Source organism: Dendropsophus ebraccatus, chromosome 7, assembly GCF_027789765.1.
Source record: "Dendropsophus ebraccatus isolate aDenEbr1 chromosome 7, aDenEbr1.pat, whole genome shotgun sequence".
Lineage (NCBI taxonomy): Eukaryota > Metazoa > Chordata > Amphibia > Anura > Hylidae > Dendropsophus > Dendropsophus ebraccatus.
This window is the reverse complement of record NC_091460.1, coordinates 60,226,600-60,244,489: the sequence shown is the minus strand read 5'-3', so window position 1 is coordinate 60,244,489 and position 17,890 is coordinate 60,226,600. Positions and strand designations below refer to the sequence as shown.

Below are 17,890 nucleotides of genomic sequence, written 5' to 3'. Positions count from 1 at the left end.
AGCCAGATTTTTGTAACCTCTTAATGTAGAATTGCACCATGTTACAAACAAGGACTTTTCCTACTGCAAACAGGTTGTTTTGCAACAATGGCTGTCAGTGGAAAACAAGATTTAGCGTGGACATTGGGTCCATGTCACTAATTGAATCAGGCAGAATTCCTCAGAGAGCCGTCCCCTCCCCGGCCTCACTAATGCACATCGCTGTGGTTAATTCACTGAGTAGCCTTTATTAAATTGAGCCAGCCAGGGAAACACATTCTTCTTTTCTCATTGTTGCAGCACTTGAAGGTTGGCCAGAGGTTATAGTGATTACTATGAAGAGTCTATAAATAGCTGGAAATGAGTGGTCATAACTGGTCTCTTATAAAGAGCCATCTTGTCCTTCTGTAAAACACGCAGTGCAGCACATTCTGCTCATAGTGCACTGGCGTGTATACAGTATGTGTCCTGCCAAAGGGATACGAATTGTGGAGATCTGCCATGTGCAAATTGTACGAGTGCAATAATGTATCCATTTGCTCTAATGTGAGCAAAGCTTACTTACTGTAAAATGAAAGGTTATGCAACTATCTGCTTAATGTTAGTGAATAAGCAGTCTCTCTGTGCAGAATTGATCCTATTATATGCAGGGGCGGTCTTGGCATTTCTGGGGCCCCAAGCGAAGTTATGTCTGGGCCCCCCCCCTCAACACGAGTTCCAAAACAATAGACCGCTGTGTGTTGCCCCCAGTATTATATACCCCTTGTGTGCTGCCCCCAATAGTATATAGACCCCTGTGTGTTCCCTCAGTTATAGATAGCCCCCCCCGTGTGTTCCCCTAAAAGTATATAGACCCCCTGTGTGCTGCCCCAGTTGTATATAGACCCCCTGTGTGCTGCCCCAGTTGTAAATAGACCCCCTGTGTGCTGCCCCCAGTTGTATATAACCCCTGTGTGCTCCCCCACTAGTATATAGGACCTCTGTGTGCTCCCTCAGGGGTATTTACCCCCCCTGTGTGCTCCCCCACTTGGATATAGACCTCCTGTGTGCTCCTCCAGTAGTATATAAACCCCCTGTGTGGTTCCCCCAGTAGTATATAGACCCCCTGTGTGCCCCACCAGTATTATATAGACCCCTTGTGTGCTGCCCCAGTAGTATACAGACCCCTGTGTGCTCCCCCAGTTATATATAGACCACCTGTGTGCCTCACAAGTAGTATATAGCTCCCCTGTGTGGTCCCCCACTTGGATATAGACCCCCTGTGTGCTGCCCCCAGTTGTATATATCCCGTGTGCTCCCCCACTAGTATATAGGCCTCCTGTGTGCTCCCTCAGGGGTATTTACCCCCCCCCCCGTGTGCTCCCCCACTTGGATATAGACCTCCTGTGTGCTCCCCCACTTGGATATAGACCCCTGTGTGCTCCTCCAATAGTATATAAACCCCGTGTGTGGTTCCCCCAGTAGTATATAGACCCCCTGTGTGCCCCACCAGTATTATATAGACCCCCTGTGTGCCCCACCAGTATTATATAGACCCCTTGTGTGCTCCCCCAGTTATATATAGACCACCTGTGTGCCTCACAAGTAGTATATAGCCCCCCTGTGTGCCCCACCAGTAGTATATAGCCCCCCTGTGTGGTCCCCCACTTGGATATAGACCTCCTGTGTGCTCTCCAAGTTGTATATAGACCCCATTCTGCTGCCCCAAGTAGTATATAGACCCCCTGCGTGCTGCCCCCAGTAGTATATAGACCCCTCTGTGAAGCCCCAGTAGTCTATAGCCCCCCTGTGTGCTCCCCCATTTATATAGACCCCCGATGTGCGCTCCCCCAGTTAAACAGACCCCTGTGTGCTCCCCCTCCCATATAGTATATATTACAATAAAACAAACACTTATACTCACCTGGGTCTGGGCGTCTCCTCTTCTCTTCACTCATGTGGCCGCAGGAAGGGTTTTCCCTGCGATCACAAGAGGCCGCACTCCCCTTGTCTTGGCGCCGATGCTCCAGTGATGTCACTGGAGCGCCGGAACCACAAGGACAAAGTTGCCACTTGTGACCGCAGGAAAAACCCTTCCTGCGGCCACAAGAGTGACTGACAGGAAGGGGGCCAATGTCTCCCGCCCTGTCAGTGCTGCTGCATGTAACTATGAGCGCTCATTACGAGTGCTCATAGTTACAGTTCAGATGGCAGCAGCGAACGGGGCAGCGGCCCTGTCCAGCGGTCTTGAGCACAAGAGCGGGGCGTGGGGGCCCCCCTGGATGTTGGGGGCCCCAAGCGATCGCTTTGGGTGCTTGGTGCCAAAGACCGCCACTGATTATATGGGCTGCATGGGTCTCATGTTATATATATCTTTTTATATACCCCCCCCCCCCCAACCATCTACTTTATGTGTTATAACCTCAACTCTGTTGACTAAGTGTGATTTTTCTCTCTTTTCTGTTTTTCAATTATAGTGGCTGGACAACTGCAAGAAAACCTTTAATTCAGGAGACAGCCGTCATGTGCTGAACACAGAAGCACAGGTAAATGCCTCCAGGCTCCCCGCTCTATATACACTTTACATCCTTTCACTGGATTAGGCCAAGATGATCTTGTTGTACAGATGGCCAGCTAAATAAATTCACTGCGACTAAAGATTTAATAAGTATTGTGAGCTGATAAGATGTAATATGATTACCCGGACGTCACCCGCCATAACAATGTTACTATAAGGAACCTTTTAAATACTCTCTAATCCTCTGCATTGACTGCAGGTCTGTTATGTGTGCTTTATAATAAGAATACTAGAATAAGTTATCAGAATATTCAAGGCTTAGATGGTGCAGTAACCTCTGTCATGATAATACTTCAGTGTCCTATAATGTTGACTGATAAATTAACTTCCAGCTGACTATAAAAAGCATATAGGAATATGACATAGAATGACTCAAGGGGCACAGTGAGCGGCTGCATGCTACGTTAACACTACTAATGTCTGCCAGCTTCAGGCAACAGAGAGCAATGATTCTTCCACAAAACACATTTGCCACACTTTATTTTAGTTCATGCTTCCCATGGATATTAGACCTCCAGGATTATAGTGGAGGTTTTTGTGCCTCATATGAAGAATATTGATGTGATAATGGACGATTCATTCATTACTTTTGGTCCATCAGATACTTATTTCTCATGAAACAACACACTTTTTACTGATTTATTTTAAAAATTAAAGGGGTATACTGGCCATAGCTGGTGGAGGCATATCGCAGGTTTCTTGAATGCTTAAAGAAAAAAGCCTGAATGGGTAACCTGTTAAAGTGTTCCTACAATTTATATACAGTATATTATAATTTCCTGAACTTCTGACATGTCATAGCAATTGTATTCACGTCCAGGTGGTAAGACTCCCACCGAAATCATAAAATAAGTGGGCAGTGGTGTGTACCACTCAGTGCTGAGCACACAGACCTGATTGCAACTTCTGACACGTCTCTATGACATCTCAGACGTTTTATGAAATAAGAAGTACTCTTTTTAAAGGGGTGTTCCCATGTTTAATAACATAGTTAAACATGAAGGGCACGTCAAGCTAAATATATATGTAAATATGTATAGTATAGCTTTATATAACTGTATAACAGCCAGACCCCGCTTGCAAGGCAGTTTTTGGTAACATAGACAGTGAGCTGTCCACAATGGAAGGGAAAGAGCAGGATATCAGGAGAAGGCATCAAGTCTGATAAATTAATGTATTTGCAAAAATATTTTAACATGGCAAGCCCAACAAGTTTAACTATATTATCTGAAATATCAGTTTTTTTGTATATATAGTAAGTCTGGTGCACTTGAGATGGGCCCAGAAACTCCTGTGTACTGATTTCCTCTCCCATTGATGATAGGCTAGGAACTCTAAGCTTTAGCTAGATGAATAATAATGTGGCTCATCAGTGGGAGGGGAAGTCGGTCGTGGGCCCGCCCCAGTGCACCAAAGTAGCTAATTAACATATTAATTAAAATTGATATGTATTGGGAACAGGGCGGCGGATTTGGCAATGAAGGGCACCGTTGTATTTAGTGCATTCAGCGCCAATTAAGTAGTGCTAAAACTTTACTAAATGTTATGATGGATTTGCTTTAAGATTTAGCAGCGTCACTATGGGCTTCCTTCTTTTCCTAGCATGAGATGCTGTACATTACCACTCTTATAGAAGAACCACTGATCAGGGATGTTCCTTCAACATAGGCTCTGTAAGAACACTGGGTCCCATTGAACATAATTTATATATAGGTGAAATATAAATATAAAGTAAGAGTCTTCATATTTTGATTTACTTATCTTGCATTGATCCTGTTTTGTGACTTATGGCATTTTCCTCATCTCAAGCTTTATTCAGAATGTAGCAGGATACTAAAGAATGGTATAACGTTGTAGAGAAAGCTAAATGTAGTGTAGTGCAGTAGAGAGCATTGCATTACAGGAGCACAGCTAAGCTACTATGGGGTCATCTGCACAGAGCAACCAGAAGAAGTGCAAGATAAGTAAAGCAAAGTTCCATCACTTCTTATTTACATAGATCTAGATGTAAACTGAATATTATGTTCAAAGATGAACCCCTTTCTTCCATCATTGTGTTTGCCTGAGGTTTTACAGAACTTGGTCTATAACTAACTTTCCATCTTTTTCTTCCTTTGTGTTTTTGTGACCTGCTCACCTTCTTGCTTAGCAAATGGAAGTTCTAGCAGTAAGTGATGGTTCTTGATTTCTCAAATACCTAACATGTCAGATCAAAGCCTGACTTTCACCTGTCTTGTCCATTTGTTGAGCTAGCAGTGTTCTGCCATTGTAAAACTACAGTGTGCTCTGGGTCTGCATAGTCTTTGTCCATGAACTGTTGACCGCTCATCGTTATCATGTGACTCGTGTATTTAGTGGACTGATATATCATAGTGTTCCTATTCGTCTAGGAAACATTATATTTCTAGACACCCCAAAAACTCTGTCTAATGCTGGTTACTAGATACTCATCTGACTGAGTATTCATATACAATGCTCTTTAAATGCTGCATTTTGCCATATGTGACAGCCCCTGTATCAGACGGCTTTATCCCAGTCACCAGTTTTTTGGTTTTCTCTCTCAGCACCAGGTGGCTTAGTGGACTGTGCCACGCCATGTAGAGATATCCAGTAAAAAAAATCCAGTAAAAAAAAATAGACATAAAAAAAAACATTTAATATATGGTATACCTCTTTACCATGGTAGAGGCCTGCATTTGTCAGATGCCACTCTGTGTCTGTTGGAAGTATACATTGAGGAATCCCGCTGAACAATACTTTGAATTGCAGTGTTATTAGAACCTAATATCAAGTTAAATTATATGTAGCATCCATCATATTTGTAACAGGGACATGTCCCATTCTGGTGTGCTGAGGTTGTGTTTCTCTCCATTCATTCTTTCCTTTCATGGCACTCGCCATCCACTTACACACAATACAAGAGTAGCTAGCTTATCCACCACAAGATGCATTGAACCCTGTGGTGATCTAAGTTTGGTTAACTTGAAGCACTTGGAGTCAATGTCTTGCAGTCGTAAAAGGTATGCTAAAATGGTGCCACATTACAGCAATGTGAATAGGGCCTAAGTGCCCCCATACATATTTGTAGGCTGAATCCAATGGCCTTAGTAGAACCGGCTGAACATATTATGTGTTTTGGGGCCTCCTGACTCCCACAATAGATAATGATGGGGCAAGAAGGATCAGGGATGTTTTATTTTAACTGTGGTTTGTTCTTTTGAGGCTAAGCCACTGGTAAAATCATGTTACCCCACGTCTTTCTATTCAGAGTTGAACATTCATGTGTATGAGCAGATCAGGAGAAATACTTGCTGGTTGAACAAACGTTCTGTCAGCAGCTGTTGAAGGTGTATGGGCACCTCTATGCGGTCACTGGGCATGACCTCCACCAAATTATTTGAACAATCTTGCCACAATTTATTTTGAAATATGTAGCAAATTTGGCAACTTGTCCATCTCAATCGGTCATCCTCTACAGCTATAGTTCTATCCATGCAGCTGACGAATGCTACAAAAATCCGACAAGCCTGTGTGTGATTGTGTGGTTTCTCCTGTAGTTGCAGAGCATGCATTGGATTATGTCATTTCAGACTATGAGCAGTCAGTAGATCTTTTATATGTAATGCCCTGTGGCCCCTTTGTCTTAGTTACATCACTCGGACATTGTCCCAGAATTTGACATTTTGGTCAATTTCTCTATATTGCTGGCTTGCTGTTTTCGTCATGAAATGAATCTCCTGGGCTGCTTGTTCCTAAGTAGCACGTGTGATTGCGTCTTCCATGTTTTCCATTTAACACATTTCTCGCCGCTGTGTAGTTAATAGAAGCCTGACCCCTTCTTCTTGTACTAAACCAGTAACATTTGATTGTTGTGTGAACGGTGTTACCTTTAGTCATGCAGTGCAACTCAACATTTTATTATTATTATTTTTTTCTAATAGGAACTGGAGCTTTGTCGGAGGCTTTATAAGCTGCACTTTCAGCTGCTTCTGCTGTTTCAGGCTTACTGCAAGCTCATCAGTCAAGTGGACCCCATTAAGAAGCAGACGGAGGTATGGAACACCCAGCACATAGTTCCCATAAGTACTATCACTAGTTCTGCTAGCTGCATGCAATCCTGGCAAATCTTAATTAAATGGTTCTCTAGACACAGTCGCAATAGATGATCTCCATGCTCCTTCACCACCCATTCATCAAAGTGGAAAATTATCATTATTGCCATAGGGAAAAGTGTTAGATCTTCATATATTGACCTTCCAACTTGGAGCAATCTTCAGTTGCATAACCAGCAATGTCATTATTTACCTACTGTAAACTATAAGTATACAAGAAGTAAGGAAGAGGAAGTCTAATAAAGTGGCAACTGTTTTTCAGGTAATAAACATGTCTGATGAGCTATGCGCACTGGAGACCTGTCTAAAAGAGGCAGAGGCCACATCTAATATTGGTTTAGAGGACTGTGACTTTTCAGAATTCTACCATGCAAGCGCTGAGGTCGCTGTCCACTCTCTCATTGAAGCCCTGAGAGGAAAAGAATTTGTGTCTGCCATAACACAGGTCAAGGCATTCAGGTAACATGCAAAACAGGGATCATATAGGGTGGACTAACTTAAAGGGAGGGGGGGGGGGTCTAGACTTACACATTTGGTAGCCTATCCCTAGGATAGACCATCAATATTAGATCGATTGGGGTCTGTTTTCAGACAGCTTCTGTTTAAAAGGGCCATGTGGTCCCATTTTCTTGAATGGCACAACACTGCAGTACCTTGCACTGCCGCTACCAATAGTATAGTGATGCAAAGATGAGCAGAAGCAAACATTCAAGAGGCTACAGACCTTATACAAGTGTCAAGAGTCTTGATGGATATATCATTGACCAACCAAGTATGGGGCAGTGATGTCTTGGTTATGTAATGCCACTGTATTTAATTCTACTCTTTGCTTTTGCTTTCTAGGACTATCTGGCCCAATGAAATATTTGGCAGCTCAGAAGATGATCCCATCCAAACTCTGTTGCATATATATTTCCGACATCAGACTCTGGGCCAGACTGGCAGCTTTGCAATTGTTGGCTGCAAGCAGGACATGTCTAAAGCCAGCTCTAAGCTTATGGAGCTAAACCTAGAAATCCGAATGTCACTGCGCATGGTGCAGTCCTACCAGCTTTTATCTAAAACCAAGCCCGCCACTAATGTAGTGAGCGTTGAGTTTTGAGCACCTACTGCTGCGTAGGCCTCAGACTTAAAGCACTGGATGTTAAATGATCTTATTAAGCACCTTCCATATTTACTGTAAAATATCTTTTGAGTTGCATCCTAAATTTTTCTCATGACTAAGCTCCAGCAAGTGGGATATCCAGAGCTAGAATGAGAAGCTGGGAATATTGGACTTTTGGGTTCTGTACAGAGGATGTAAGAGTAAAAGCTATTATTTTTTGTCAATGTATTTGTTACATATGTATCATCCACAAGCTAAAGGGCTAAAATGATGTACATAGAGGTGCAGTTGCAATATAGCCCCCTCTGCCTTGGAGACGGCAAGAACCAGAGAGGCATGGTGGTGGACTGCAGTGACTTGCCCAAAGAGTGTCTTTGGTTCCCAGTCACTCTGGAGTTAGCAGACCTGATAGATGCTCAGCGTCATAAGGAGTGTCCCGTGCGACATTGGCAGAAGATGACTCATAAAGACTTTGGAAACCATTGAACTTTATTGTTCATGTTGCTATTTTTGTTGTACATGTCTCTATTTTGCTTTTTCTTGCCTGACATGATGGGTGACAGAAGGAACGCGTGGTTGTATCTAATGGTGTGAATGTTTGTACATAGTCTTCAAGCATGCCTCAAAGAGTACTATGACATTATTTTTGGATAAATTTTTATTTTATTAGATCTAACAACTCATAGCTTGTAAATGTTAGGACCTTTAATTATTTTAAACTGGGCTTTTCCCGGTGTTTCTAAAAGAAATAATATATCTTAATTTTATTAGAATGCTGCTCAGTTCTCTGACCAGTGCTTATGGTATAAATACAGATAACTAACCAAAAAGTAGCTGCCTGCAGAGACTTTAATAATGTATATTTAGATACCTGCTGCCCAACAGCACTCTCAATAGACACAACAGATAACTTATTTTATTCTGTATATATTCTAGAATCTACGTATGGTGCAAAACCAGTATTTTTTTTCCTTGTAAATGTGTGCAATTCAGTCTTCTAGGGTGTTCAGTGTACAGAGGCTAAGGAAACCCTATTCATAGTGGCGTTTTGGAAAGGGTCATACATTGGCGACCATGTTGAGTAGCTAAGAATATATCGACAGCTCCTTGTTATCGTCCATAACTTATTCTATACCAGGAAACCGTTATAGAAAAGAATCAACAAGATAAGCTACCAAATATCTGTGCAGCGTTGGCAATACACATTCACTGTACTAAAAATGCATATACAGCACAACAAAGAAAAACAGGTGTCTATGTACACAGATAACATTTTTTTGTAAAATAAGAAATGAATGTAGCCCCAGTGATTCCTGTCTAAGAAGGAATACTCTGCAATTTTTATACACCTTTTACCCACTGTGATTAAAAACAGAAAGTATATATTTATTTCTGTACGCGAGGATATGTATTCTTTATAAAGGACACATTACTTGGCATTGCCTTTACATGGGGCCACTGGACCTCCAAAAACCAGAATTATGTTATGTACATATTAACTGTTTAACACTTGGAACCGGCTTACCTATGTACTGTAGGTGCCACAGCTTTGAAGAGGTTAAATGTTGAACTGTCTGCACTCTAATAGGCTGCAGGTATGAACCTGTAAGGAATCCATGTCACCTAAAGGAACAGCAGATCTGACCAGTCATCATGGCACATTAGTCCTAAGTAATCACTGTATTTTCTCTGACACCAGATGGGGACGTGGTGCTTTAGATGGTATTACTGATTTTTCTTAATTTAAGAAATACTTACTGGGGACAAGTAGTTTTATTTAGCAGTGCATTATTCCTTACATCCTACCAGCCATTCTTTTTTGTTAAATAAAAAGATTGTATAATGTTGCAACCTCCTTTTCTTGTCCGTTTTTATGATGCTTGAGAGGCTTCTGTCTGGTTTGGGTGTATGACTTCCTATTGTATTGTCATTACTGCCACTAAAAGATATTGAGGCCAATTTTTAAGCTATGTTCACACAACGTCAGTTTTGAATTATTCACAGCTGTTGTTGCCGATTCGCAACAGCGACCGTGATTAATGTAAAACTTACGTTGTACTGCAGTCTATGGAATCCTGGCCGGAGTGTATACACACATACTATGTGCTCCGGCTGGGATTCCAACCAGCTGTACATGTGCGGCTCTGGCCGCATGCTCCATTGTGTGCAACAGGGAATTAGGATGCGGGTGCGCACGGATTTGCTCGCATCCCAATTCAACACAAGTACCGGCCGGGATGATTTTCAGTAACACCAGCCGCTCTGTGACCCGGTCAGGTCACAAAACGGCTGGTGTTATATGTAGTGTGAATCCGGCCTTAAATTGCAAAAATCTGCAATATAAGCTAATGGTTTAGTACCCAGAATTGAATCTGAAGGTTTTGCTGCCGACATGAGTGAACTTACAGTAGGAACAAAGCAAATTAATTTGCTTCATATCTGCGTTCTGTTCATCAGGCTGCAGACTTTGAAGCCTTCTCCCTGTTTCCCAGGACTGGATCCATATTTTCCCAGTACCCCAGGAGGAGCGGCAGGGAGTAGAGCAGACTTCTTAATTGCCGACTCCTGACCGGATATGAGACTTGTTTTAGCACTTAGTTTCAGACTCCTTATGGATATCTATTATAGCTGTCTGAATCTAGTCCTTGGCCTTGTTCAGCGTCCAATGATAGCAGCCTATGACTGCAATATTCAGAACTTCGGCTTTAAGCGAAATTAGCATTAGATCATCATGACTGGTATAGACATTACAGCCATAATACAGACATTTTATGGCTGTCTAAATGCAGCATTAGGCCTCATTCATACTTTAATATTTTTCATCAGTATTTGCAAACCAGAGCCAGAAGTGGAACATACACCCTAATTTCATTGGATCTACTCTGTTTAACCCTGGTTTAGAATCAGGCTACACTATGACTTGATTGATTTAATTATTGAGTGACAACTTGGTTTGTCCTAAAGCCGTAACTTAATGTTAAAGGGGTTATCCAGAGTTAGAACACTTAAGATAAACACAAACACTTGCAGTTGTATAGAAAATAATAAAGAACCTATGCTTACTTCTCTGCGCTCCTATTGTGTCCCCCGCTGACTGCAGATGCCACCACTTCAGAGATGGCTGAGCAGGCGGTCACTGCTTAGACGAGTTCATCTGGGACGCGTTGATGGCTGTGGTCAGTGGGGAACACTAGGAATGCACAGAGGCACAAGTATAGAGTGTCTTTATTATTTTCTATATAGCCACAGGTATATATTAAGTTTTCTAACACAATTAGTGCTACAAGGAGATCCAGTAAGACCATAAAATGTAGAAAATCTTTATTCACACACCAATTAAAAATCCATCACAATACAACATGGTGGCCAAGGATAGGGAAAAAACACAACATGTTTTTGGTGTAAAGCAGCCTTAGGCCATGAAGGAAGCCATATGTCAAAAGCTGGCTTTGTGGGTATGTAAGGTGTGCAAGGCTGCGTGCACACGTATGCATCATTGGTAAAACAGATTTATCAGGGTTGCAATGGATAAAATGGCACAATTATGAATAAGCAACATAGAACCACTTGCCATTGATAGATGTGAAGATCAGTTAGAGAGGTGCTTGAGAGCAGACCAATATGCTACAGCGGAGCAGTTCACCGCCAAAATGAACTTGGGGCCTTCCAGCTTTAGTCATAAAACAGCAGTTCAGAAAATTCTACTACATATGGGGCTCTGATGTATATTGATGGGTACTGCACCTCTACTAACAAAGTGGCATTAACCAAAAATGCTAATTGAATCTCTGCTTATAGGCAACAGGGTTACCTTCACTAAACAGACAGACATTGGTGTGTCAGGTGAGCAGTGGAAGAACACAAGCTAGTGGTTGCAGGGTTATGGTATGGGGAATGTTTTTGGGCAATCCCTGGACTCACTAATCCATGTGCCGGTCACTCAGCCAATTAGGGTATGAATCCATCCTATCAGATGCAGATTGCCTACCCTGGGGTAAATCTGGTCTTAAAGCTAAACAATGCAGTATGTAACATGGCTAGAAATGTATACCCAATAAAGTACAAAAATGCTGGACAATAAATTTAAATATTAGCAAAAAAATGTCTATTACATAACAATGTTTTAAAAAAAATGCAGAAAGCAAGTATATATTGGAGGGATTGCAGGGCAAAGAGGTCATGAAATACAGTATATGTACAGATGTGCATACGCATATATATAGAACGTGAGGAGGGCCTGTTACAATATAAAGGGGGAGACACACCAAACTATTATAGAAACTATACGTAATCAGGGCCACAGATAATATACAAGTAATTAAATAGGTAAAAAGGTCTATGTCAGAGCCACTGATATGGTCAAACAGTTAAATATGGAGTCTCCCTACCACACTTGCCCTCTACAGAACTGCCCAGCCATGTCACTCACCCAACGCTGCATCTCGCCAACAAGCTTTGACAAAGCTTGTTGGCGAAATGCAGCGTTGGGTGAGTGACATGGCTGGGCAGTTCTGTAGAGGGCAAGTACGGTGAGGAGACTCCATATTTAACTGTGTGTTTGACCATATCAGTGGCTCTGACAGACTTTTTTACTTTAATTACTTGATTATACAAGTATATATACACACATTTCATTACCTCTTTGCCCAGCAATCCCTCCAATGTATGTACTTGCTTCCTGCATTTAAGAAAAACCTTGTTTTTAATCTGTTATGTAATAGACATTTATTGTCCAGCATTTTTGTTCTTTATTATATTAGGAATTAATTTTCAAGTTGTGCTTATAGACATAGGTATCTAAAGGTCCTATTGTAGGTAATATATGGCTAGAAATGCCCATGATTGGCTGGAAGATTATTATTAAGGTCGCATTCACTTGTTCACTCCATGGTGGTTACTCTGAATATAAGAGATTGGTCATACCTCAATTGTTTGTCTGAGATACCAACCTTATGGTACATTTTAACAGCACTGCACACACTGAACCTATAGAAAGAAGGGGGGGGGGGGGGGGTAAAGACACTAATTTGATGGGAAAGGGCAATAGATAAAAAGGGTGCCAGAGTGTGGTGTGCATCTTTAGGCTATGCTCACACTACGTATATTTGAGGCTGTATAGCAACCAAAGCAAGGAGTGGATTAAAAACACAGAAAGGCTCTGTTCACATAATGTTGTAATTGAGTGGATGGCCGCCATTTAACGGCAAATATGTGCTGTTATTTTAAAACGGCTGTTGTATTGAAATAATGGAAGTTATTTACCGTTATATGGCGGCCATCCACTCAATTACAACATTATGTGAACAGATCCTTTCTGTGTTTTCAATCCACTCCTGGTTTTGGTTGCTATGAGGACCAAATACTGACTGAAATATACATAGTGTGAACCCAGCCTTAATGTCCATGGGCAACACCAGAGACAGGCTGGAATACACTTCTGGCAATTAGTTCCATGTTGAGTGAAATCTGCTGTGGATTTTGCTAACTATTGTCTTCAATAGGTCCACCAAAGCTATATTAGCTTACGCACAAACCCATTATTCTGTCTTGCATAGAGCTGAAATAGGTTGATGCAAGGAACAGAAGGGCACTTTTTAAAATTTTATCCAACAAAAACTATAGCTTCTCCCACTACTGTATTTTCCCCTAAACTTCATTGCGCAGTAATTTGTGAGGCTGTAGTGTTGTGTTTGGCCAAGTCTGACAACTTTTTTTTGTACTTCATAAACAGATTGGACTTTAACCACAGCTACTTCTCTCTGCAACTATTTGGCTAGTCTGCGTACAGCAATAGGATCAAGGAAACAGACTGACACCCCTAATGTTGCCAGGATTGATCAGCATCTCATGCAGCTATGGATGACCACATTGGAGCATGTTTCAGCCATATTCCATAACTACAATGTAGGGACACAAAGGAGGCAACCGTAAACCTTGTGCAACGGGAACAGTGCCACAAGCAAATTAAATCCAGAATCTAACACCTCTAAAAGATGAATCTGATTGGTTGTTATGGACAACTGTTACACCAAGTTTGAGATACCTCCTGCAAAGTGCCAGATTTTGCTTGTGAATCTGGTGTTAAATGGCTACAGACGATCTATTTATCCAACAAAATACACACAGTCCTCTAAACCAGTACATCTTAACCCAGAGATTTTATTCAGTATACTGATGGATATGCTGTGAGAAAATTACATGATATTTACTTCAAAAACAAAAATCCACATTTATCCAGCCTGGCAGTAGGAGAGGAGTAGACTGCACGAGATTGGATTAAATGATATACTTAAAGCTGAAGGTGCTATCACAGGAGAGCCTCTTGCCCTTGCATCTCCCACACAGGTCCTGGCGGTGAGGTCTTTTTGGGTCTACATGACGCACTTTCACAGGACAGATGCACCTTGTTTGTTTGCAGCTCTGCAAAGAGACATTTTGTATCTGTTAGGCTTTATTCACATTGGTTATTACAGAGAATGGATACTGCAACACAGAACGATAAAGCCATATTCTATTCAATGCAAGCCATGATCACATGCAGCATGAAGAGCAATGCTTGTTTTGTAACTTCTCACCATGGCTGTTGCTCTTCATGCACCATGTGACCATGGCTTGCATTGAATAGAAGATAACTTTATTGTTCAGTGCCACAGTATTCATTCTCTGCAGTAGCTATACTTGAAAGCTCCCACCCCTACAAGGTATATCTATAGCTGCAGTGGAGCCACAGTCTTCCACTGGTGACATATTTAAAGCTACACAATAGAGCCATAATGTACATTAGTCGTAAAGCAGAGAATAATTAGTTGGTATTGCAGAGTTTAGGGTTGAATTACACGGCCAGATTATAAACTGAACGATCGCAGATCTGCTAAATCAGCGCTTGTTTACTAAGCAATTACATGGGCCAACTATTGGGCAGCAATGGGTGCACAGACATTGTTAGTGATGTCTGTGCAGCCCTTGCCTTTAGTGTAAAATAATAAAGCATTGACTTACCATTCCCTGGTGTCTGCGGTGACAGGTCACCGGCCGCTGCCTGTCAGTGCAGAGAACGGAACAGAAGGCAGAGCTGAGGACACCAGGAAACATGGTAAGGTAAGTTGCTACTTTATGCCACAATCACCAGCCGTTTGCAGTGCATCACTATTACACGCAGCGATGCGTGCCCAACGAGTTTAGGTTTGGACCTGAAGACACGGTCAGCCGATGATAGTTTAATCGGCTGATCATTCCATTACACGGAGTGATAGTTGCATGAAGCCAAGCTACAGCAGTACAAAATAAACTAGTACAAGATCAGCAATAAGGTGACCTATAGTAGTGGCTCAGCTATTGAAGGTGCACTTACCTGACACATGATATCCTCCACCCGATAAGGATTGAAGGACTTCTGACAAGTTCTGCAGAATTGTTTGAAGTACACCTGATGAAAGCAAGTGGTACAATAAGGGTTCTTGTAGTGCACACCCCAATCCTGCTGCCCAACATAAGACTCACCTTATTGGTGCCCTGCACGCACCAAACATAGGCGCTTTCCCAACGAATGTTGCAGTCTTTACAGTGGTAATATCCATACTTCTGTTCCAAGAACTGAAAAATAGTATTATGGCATAGTTAATAAGGGAAGGACATACTCCACAAAACTGGCTTCTGCAGAACAAGTTATCCCTCCCTCTGTTATGTGTTACGGATAATATTCCCATCTCAATGCAAGGTAAACAGAAGGTTCTGCAACTTAAATCCAGTCGTGCATGGGGTTGTGTGAAGGCAAGCTTTATTCAGATGAAGGGAACAAGTCTGCCCCATGTGAATTTGCCCCTAGTATTCCACACAACTATATTTGTGAGCCAGACAAGGAATGGACTCCAATTAAAAGAGCAGTGCCTCTGTATATTGAACCCAACCTAGTTATAAAGCACAGTTAAAAAAATTCTGGGTTCACAATGTGTCAGGTTTTCTGTGTGATTATCTAGTGAGCATTACCAATTTGTTTCACTGAAGACCCTGCAGTACTGCATGTGAACACAGTCCAAGCATCCAATATGGATTTCATTGATTTAATCTGGTGAGTACCACCATTAGGCCAGGTTCTCACACATACATTGTGAAACAGTATAGTCTGGGCACCAACATTCTTAAAGCACAATTCTGCAATGTTTGGATGTGGCCTTAGCATTTGCCACATGATGATGTCAGCATTTATAATCTAGAATATACTTCAAAATCAGAAAAATAAGTTACTTGCCTGGAACCGCAGCCTTGTCTGCCCTGTTGGAGGGGTTGGTTGGGCCTCATCCTTACCCTCCTTATTAACTTCCTTGGTGTCACCATCTTTCTTGACCTCCTTATCACTTACGATTACAGAGCCATCATCTTTTACAGTCTCCTCAGTGGTCTTCAGAGCATCTTGATTCTCCTCCTGAAAAGTTGCAAGTCTCCCAGCAGCAACAGGCGAGTACACAGCAATTGTTCTGGGGAAGCGTACTATCTTTGTGGGAGATGCAGGACTTCCCTGTTCTGAAAGAACCTGCTGAGGTTTTTTGAGGACTCCCATCCTCCTCCTCACTAGAGTTCTGGGGCCCAAAGAGCATTGAACAGATGCATCCTGTCTGGGATTTACCTGGATGCCCACATCTCTGGTGTTTGCTTTTCTCAGCCGTGGGGTAAGGTTGGGGTTTACCTGGGACAGGATAGCTTTTAACTGAGCTCTTTGATAGTTATCAAAATATTCTCCAGTGTCCCCATAGTTGGACAGGTAGTTCCTCTGCCTCCAGCTCATTCCTTTACTCTTTGGATTAACATACCTATAGGAGTAAGGATTGTATGCTGAATACATGTAGTTATCCATTGCCTCTTCTGTGAAGCTAGCCATAATGTCTGGCCAACAGCATAGCCCAGGTGCTTGCTTAAATAGTGTTTGGCTTGATTGGCAATGAGGGTGTGGATGGGATGTGGCTGCATGGGGTTTAGTTTGAGGCTCAGAAATATACAAGAAAATACAAGGCTAGGGGTACGTGGTAACTTTGGTCATGTCACATGAATATTACAGTGTCACATTTTTATTGTTTGTTTTCTGGGCCACAATAGTGCAGGTATTGATGGAAGTATATACAGTGTGAGTCTCCTCTCTATAGAATGGACAAAATGGAAGTAAAGTTCAGCAGAAAGAAGAAGCAAATCTCTCCTTGTTTTGGAAAGAGTTGCACCTCACCAACAGGCAGCTGTATACTATCATTTTGCATGAATGGCCCTCTAGAATAAGAATGCAGCTAATATACAGGTGATGTAAGCAGAGAGTCTCATAGTGCTCATTATGGTTGACTTATGGTCCACGTATGCTGTTTTGCTGTTGTAACAATTCTGAGGGGTATTTAGCAAAACTGCTGCAAAGGAACAGTGGAGCTACTGCCCATAGCAACAAATCAGATTCCATTTTTTATTTTAAAGAAGCCCTTTAAAAAAGAACGATAACTGGTCACTATGTGCAACTGTGCCACTTTTCATTGTCATTTCATTTTAATTCTCATCAGTGCTTTTTTCAGATATTTGTAAACTTTGTGTAATGTAGTGAGTAAAGCTGGCCGTACACATGGAACACAATGTGGCCCATCATTTATTCATGGGATTGTTAAAAGCCCGGGCCTGGTGGTACAGTCACTTTAAGGGTGCAAACACACACAGCAGATACGCAGCAGATACGCAGCAGATTTGGTGGTGCAGATTTGATGCTGTGTTCAGTTATTTAGATCTAATCTGCTGCGTATCTGCTGCGTATTTGCTGCGTATCGCAGCAGTAAATACGCAGCGTATATGCCGTGTGTGTTTGTACCCGCAGATTACATCTACATATGCTGCGTATACGGTGTGTGTGTTTGTACCCTAAAGATCTTTCAGATAAATCTCTGTGTGTTAACGCACCATAAGGCCCAAAATACTGTGTGAACATATCCTGATCCCAATCAGCATAAGCAAAGGTGCAAATAATCAACTGAATTTTGGCGGTTGTAACACACACTTATTTTACATCCAACATGGCCTATCACCAGTAATCAGTATGACATTGCCTATCACAAAAAAATTGTTTGCAGGCAGCGGTCGATGGAAGTGATCAAAATTAACCTCATGCGCATGGCC

The 17,890-nt window shown here is 42.0% G+C and overlaps 2 protein-coding genes across 12 annotated transcripts in view; one reads left to right on the top strand and one right to left on the bottom strand.

Annotated features, from left to right (window-relative positions):
* The window catches only part of FRYL (FRY like transcription coactivator), a 209,078-nt gene extending 199,474 nt beyond the window's left edge, over positions 1-9,604 (top strand). For 8 of the 11 annotated variants that reach the window (XM_069977609.1, XM_069977607.1, XM_069977608.1 and 5 more), the window contains 5 exons: positions 2,436-2,504; positions 4,686-4,703; positions 6,478-6,588; positions 6,911-7,107; positions 7,492-9,604. In XM_069977609.1, coding sequence (XP_069833710.1) covers positions 2,436-2,504; positions 4,686-4,703; positions 6,478-6,588; positions 6,911-7,107; positions 7,492-7,750 — 654 coding nt within the window. In that variant the 3' untranslated portion in view covers positions 7,751-9,604. The remainder of the gene's footprint in view (positions 1-2,435; positions 2,505-4,685; positions 4,704-6,477; positions 6,589-6,910; positions 7,108-7,491) is intronic. The other 3 variants (XM_069977601.1, XM_069977604.1, XM_069977611.1) reach the window with 1 other exon arrangement.
* A 4,425-nt stretch (positions 9,605-14,029) lies between these two features.
* Positions 14,030-16,628, bottom strand: ZAR1 (zygote arrest 1). Its single transcript, XM_069977612.1, has 4 exons — positions 16,002-16,628; positions 15,254-15,346; positions 15,105-15,179; positions 14,030-14,173 (listed from the first exon to the last, which is right to left on the bottom strand). The coding sequence occupies exons 1-4, from the start codon at positions 16,626-16,628 to the stop codon at positions 14,030-14,032; spliced, it is 939 nt and encodes a 312-aa protein (XP_069833713.1).
* Positions 16,629-17,890: the final 1,262 nt, after the last annotated feature.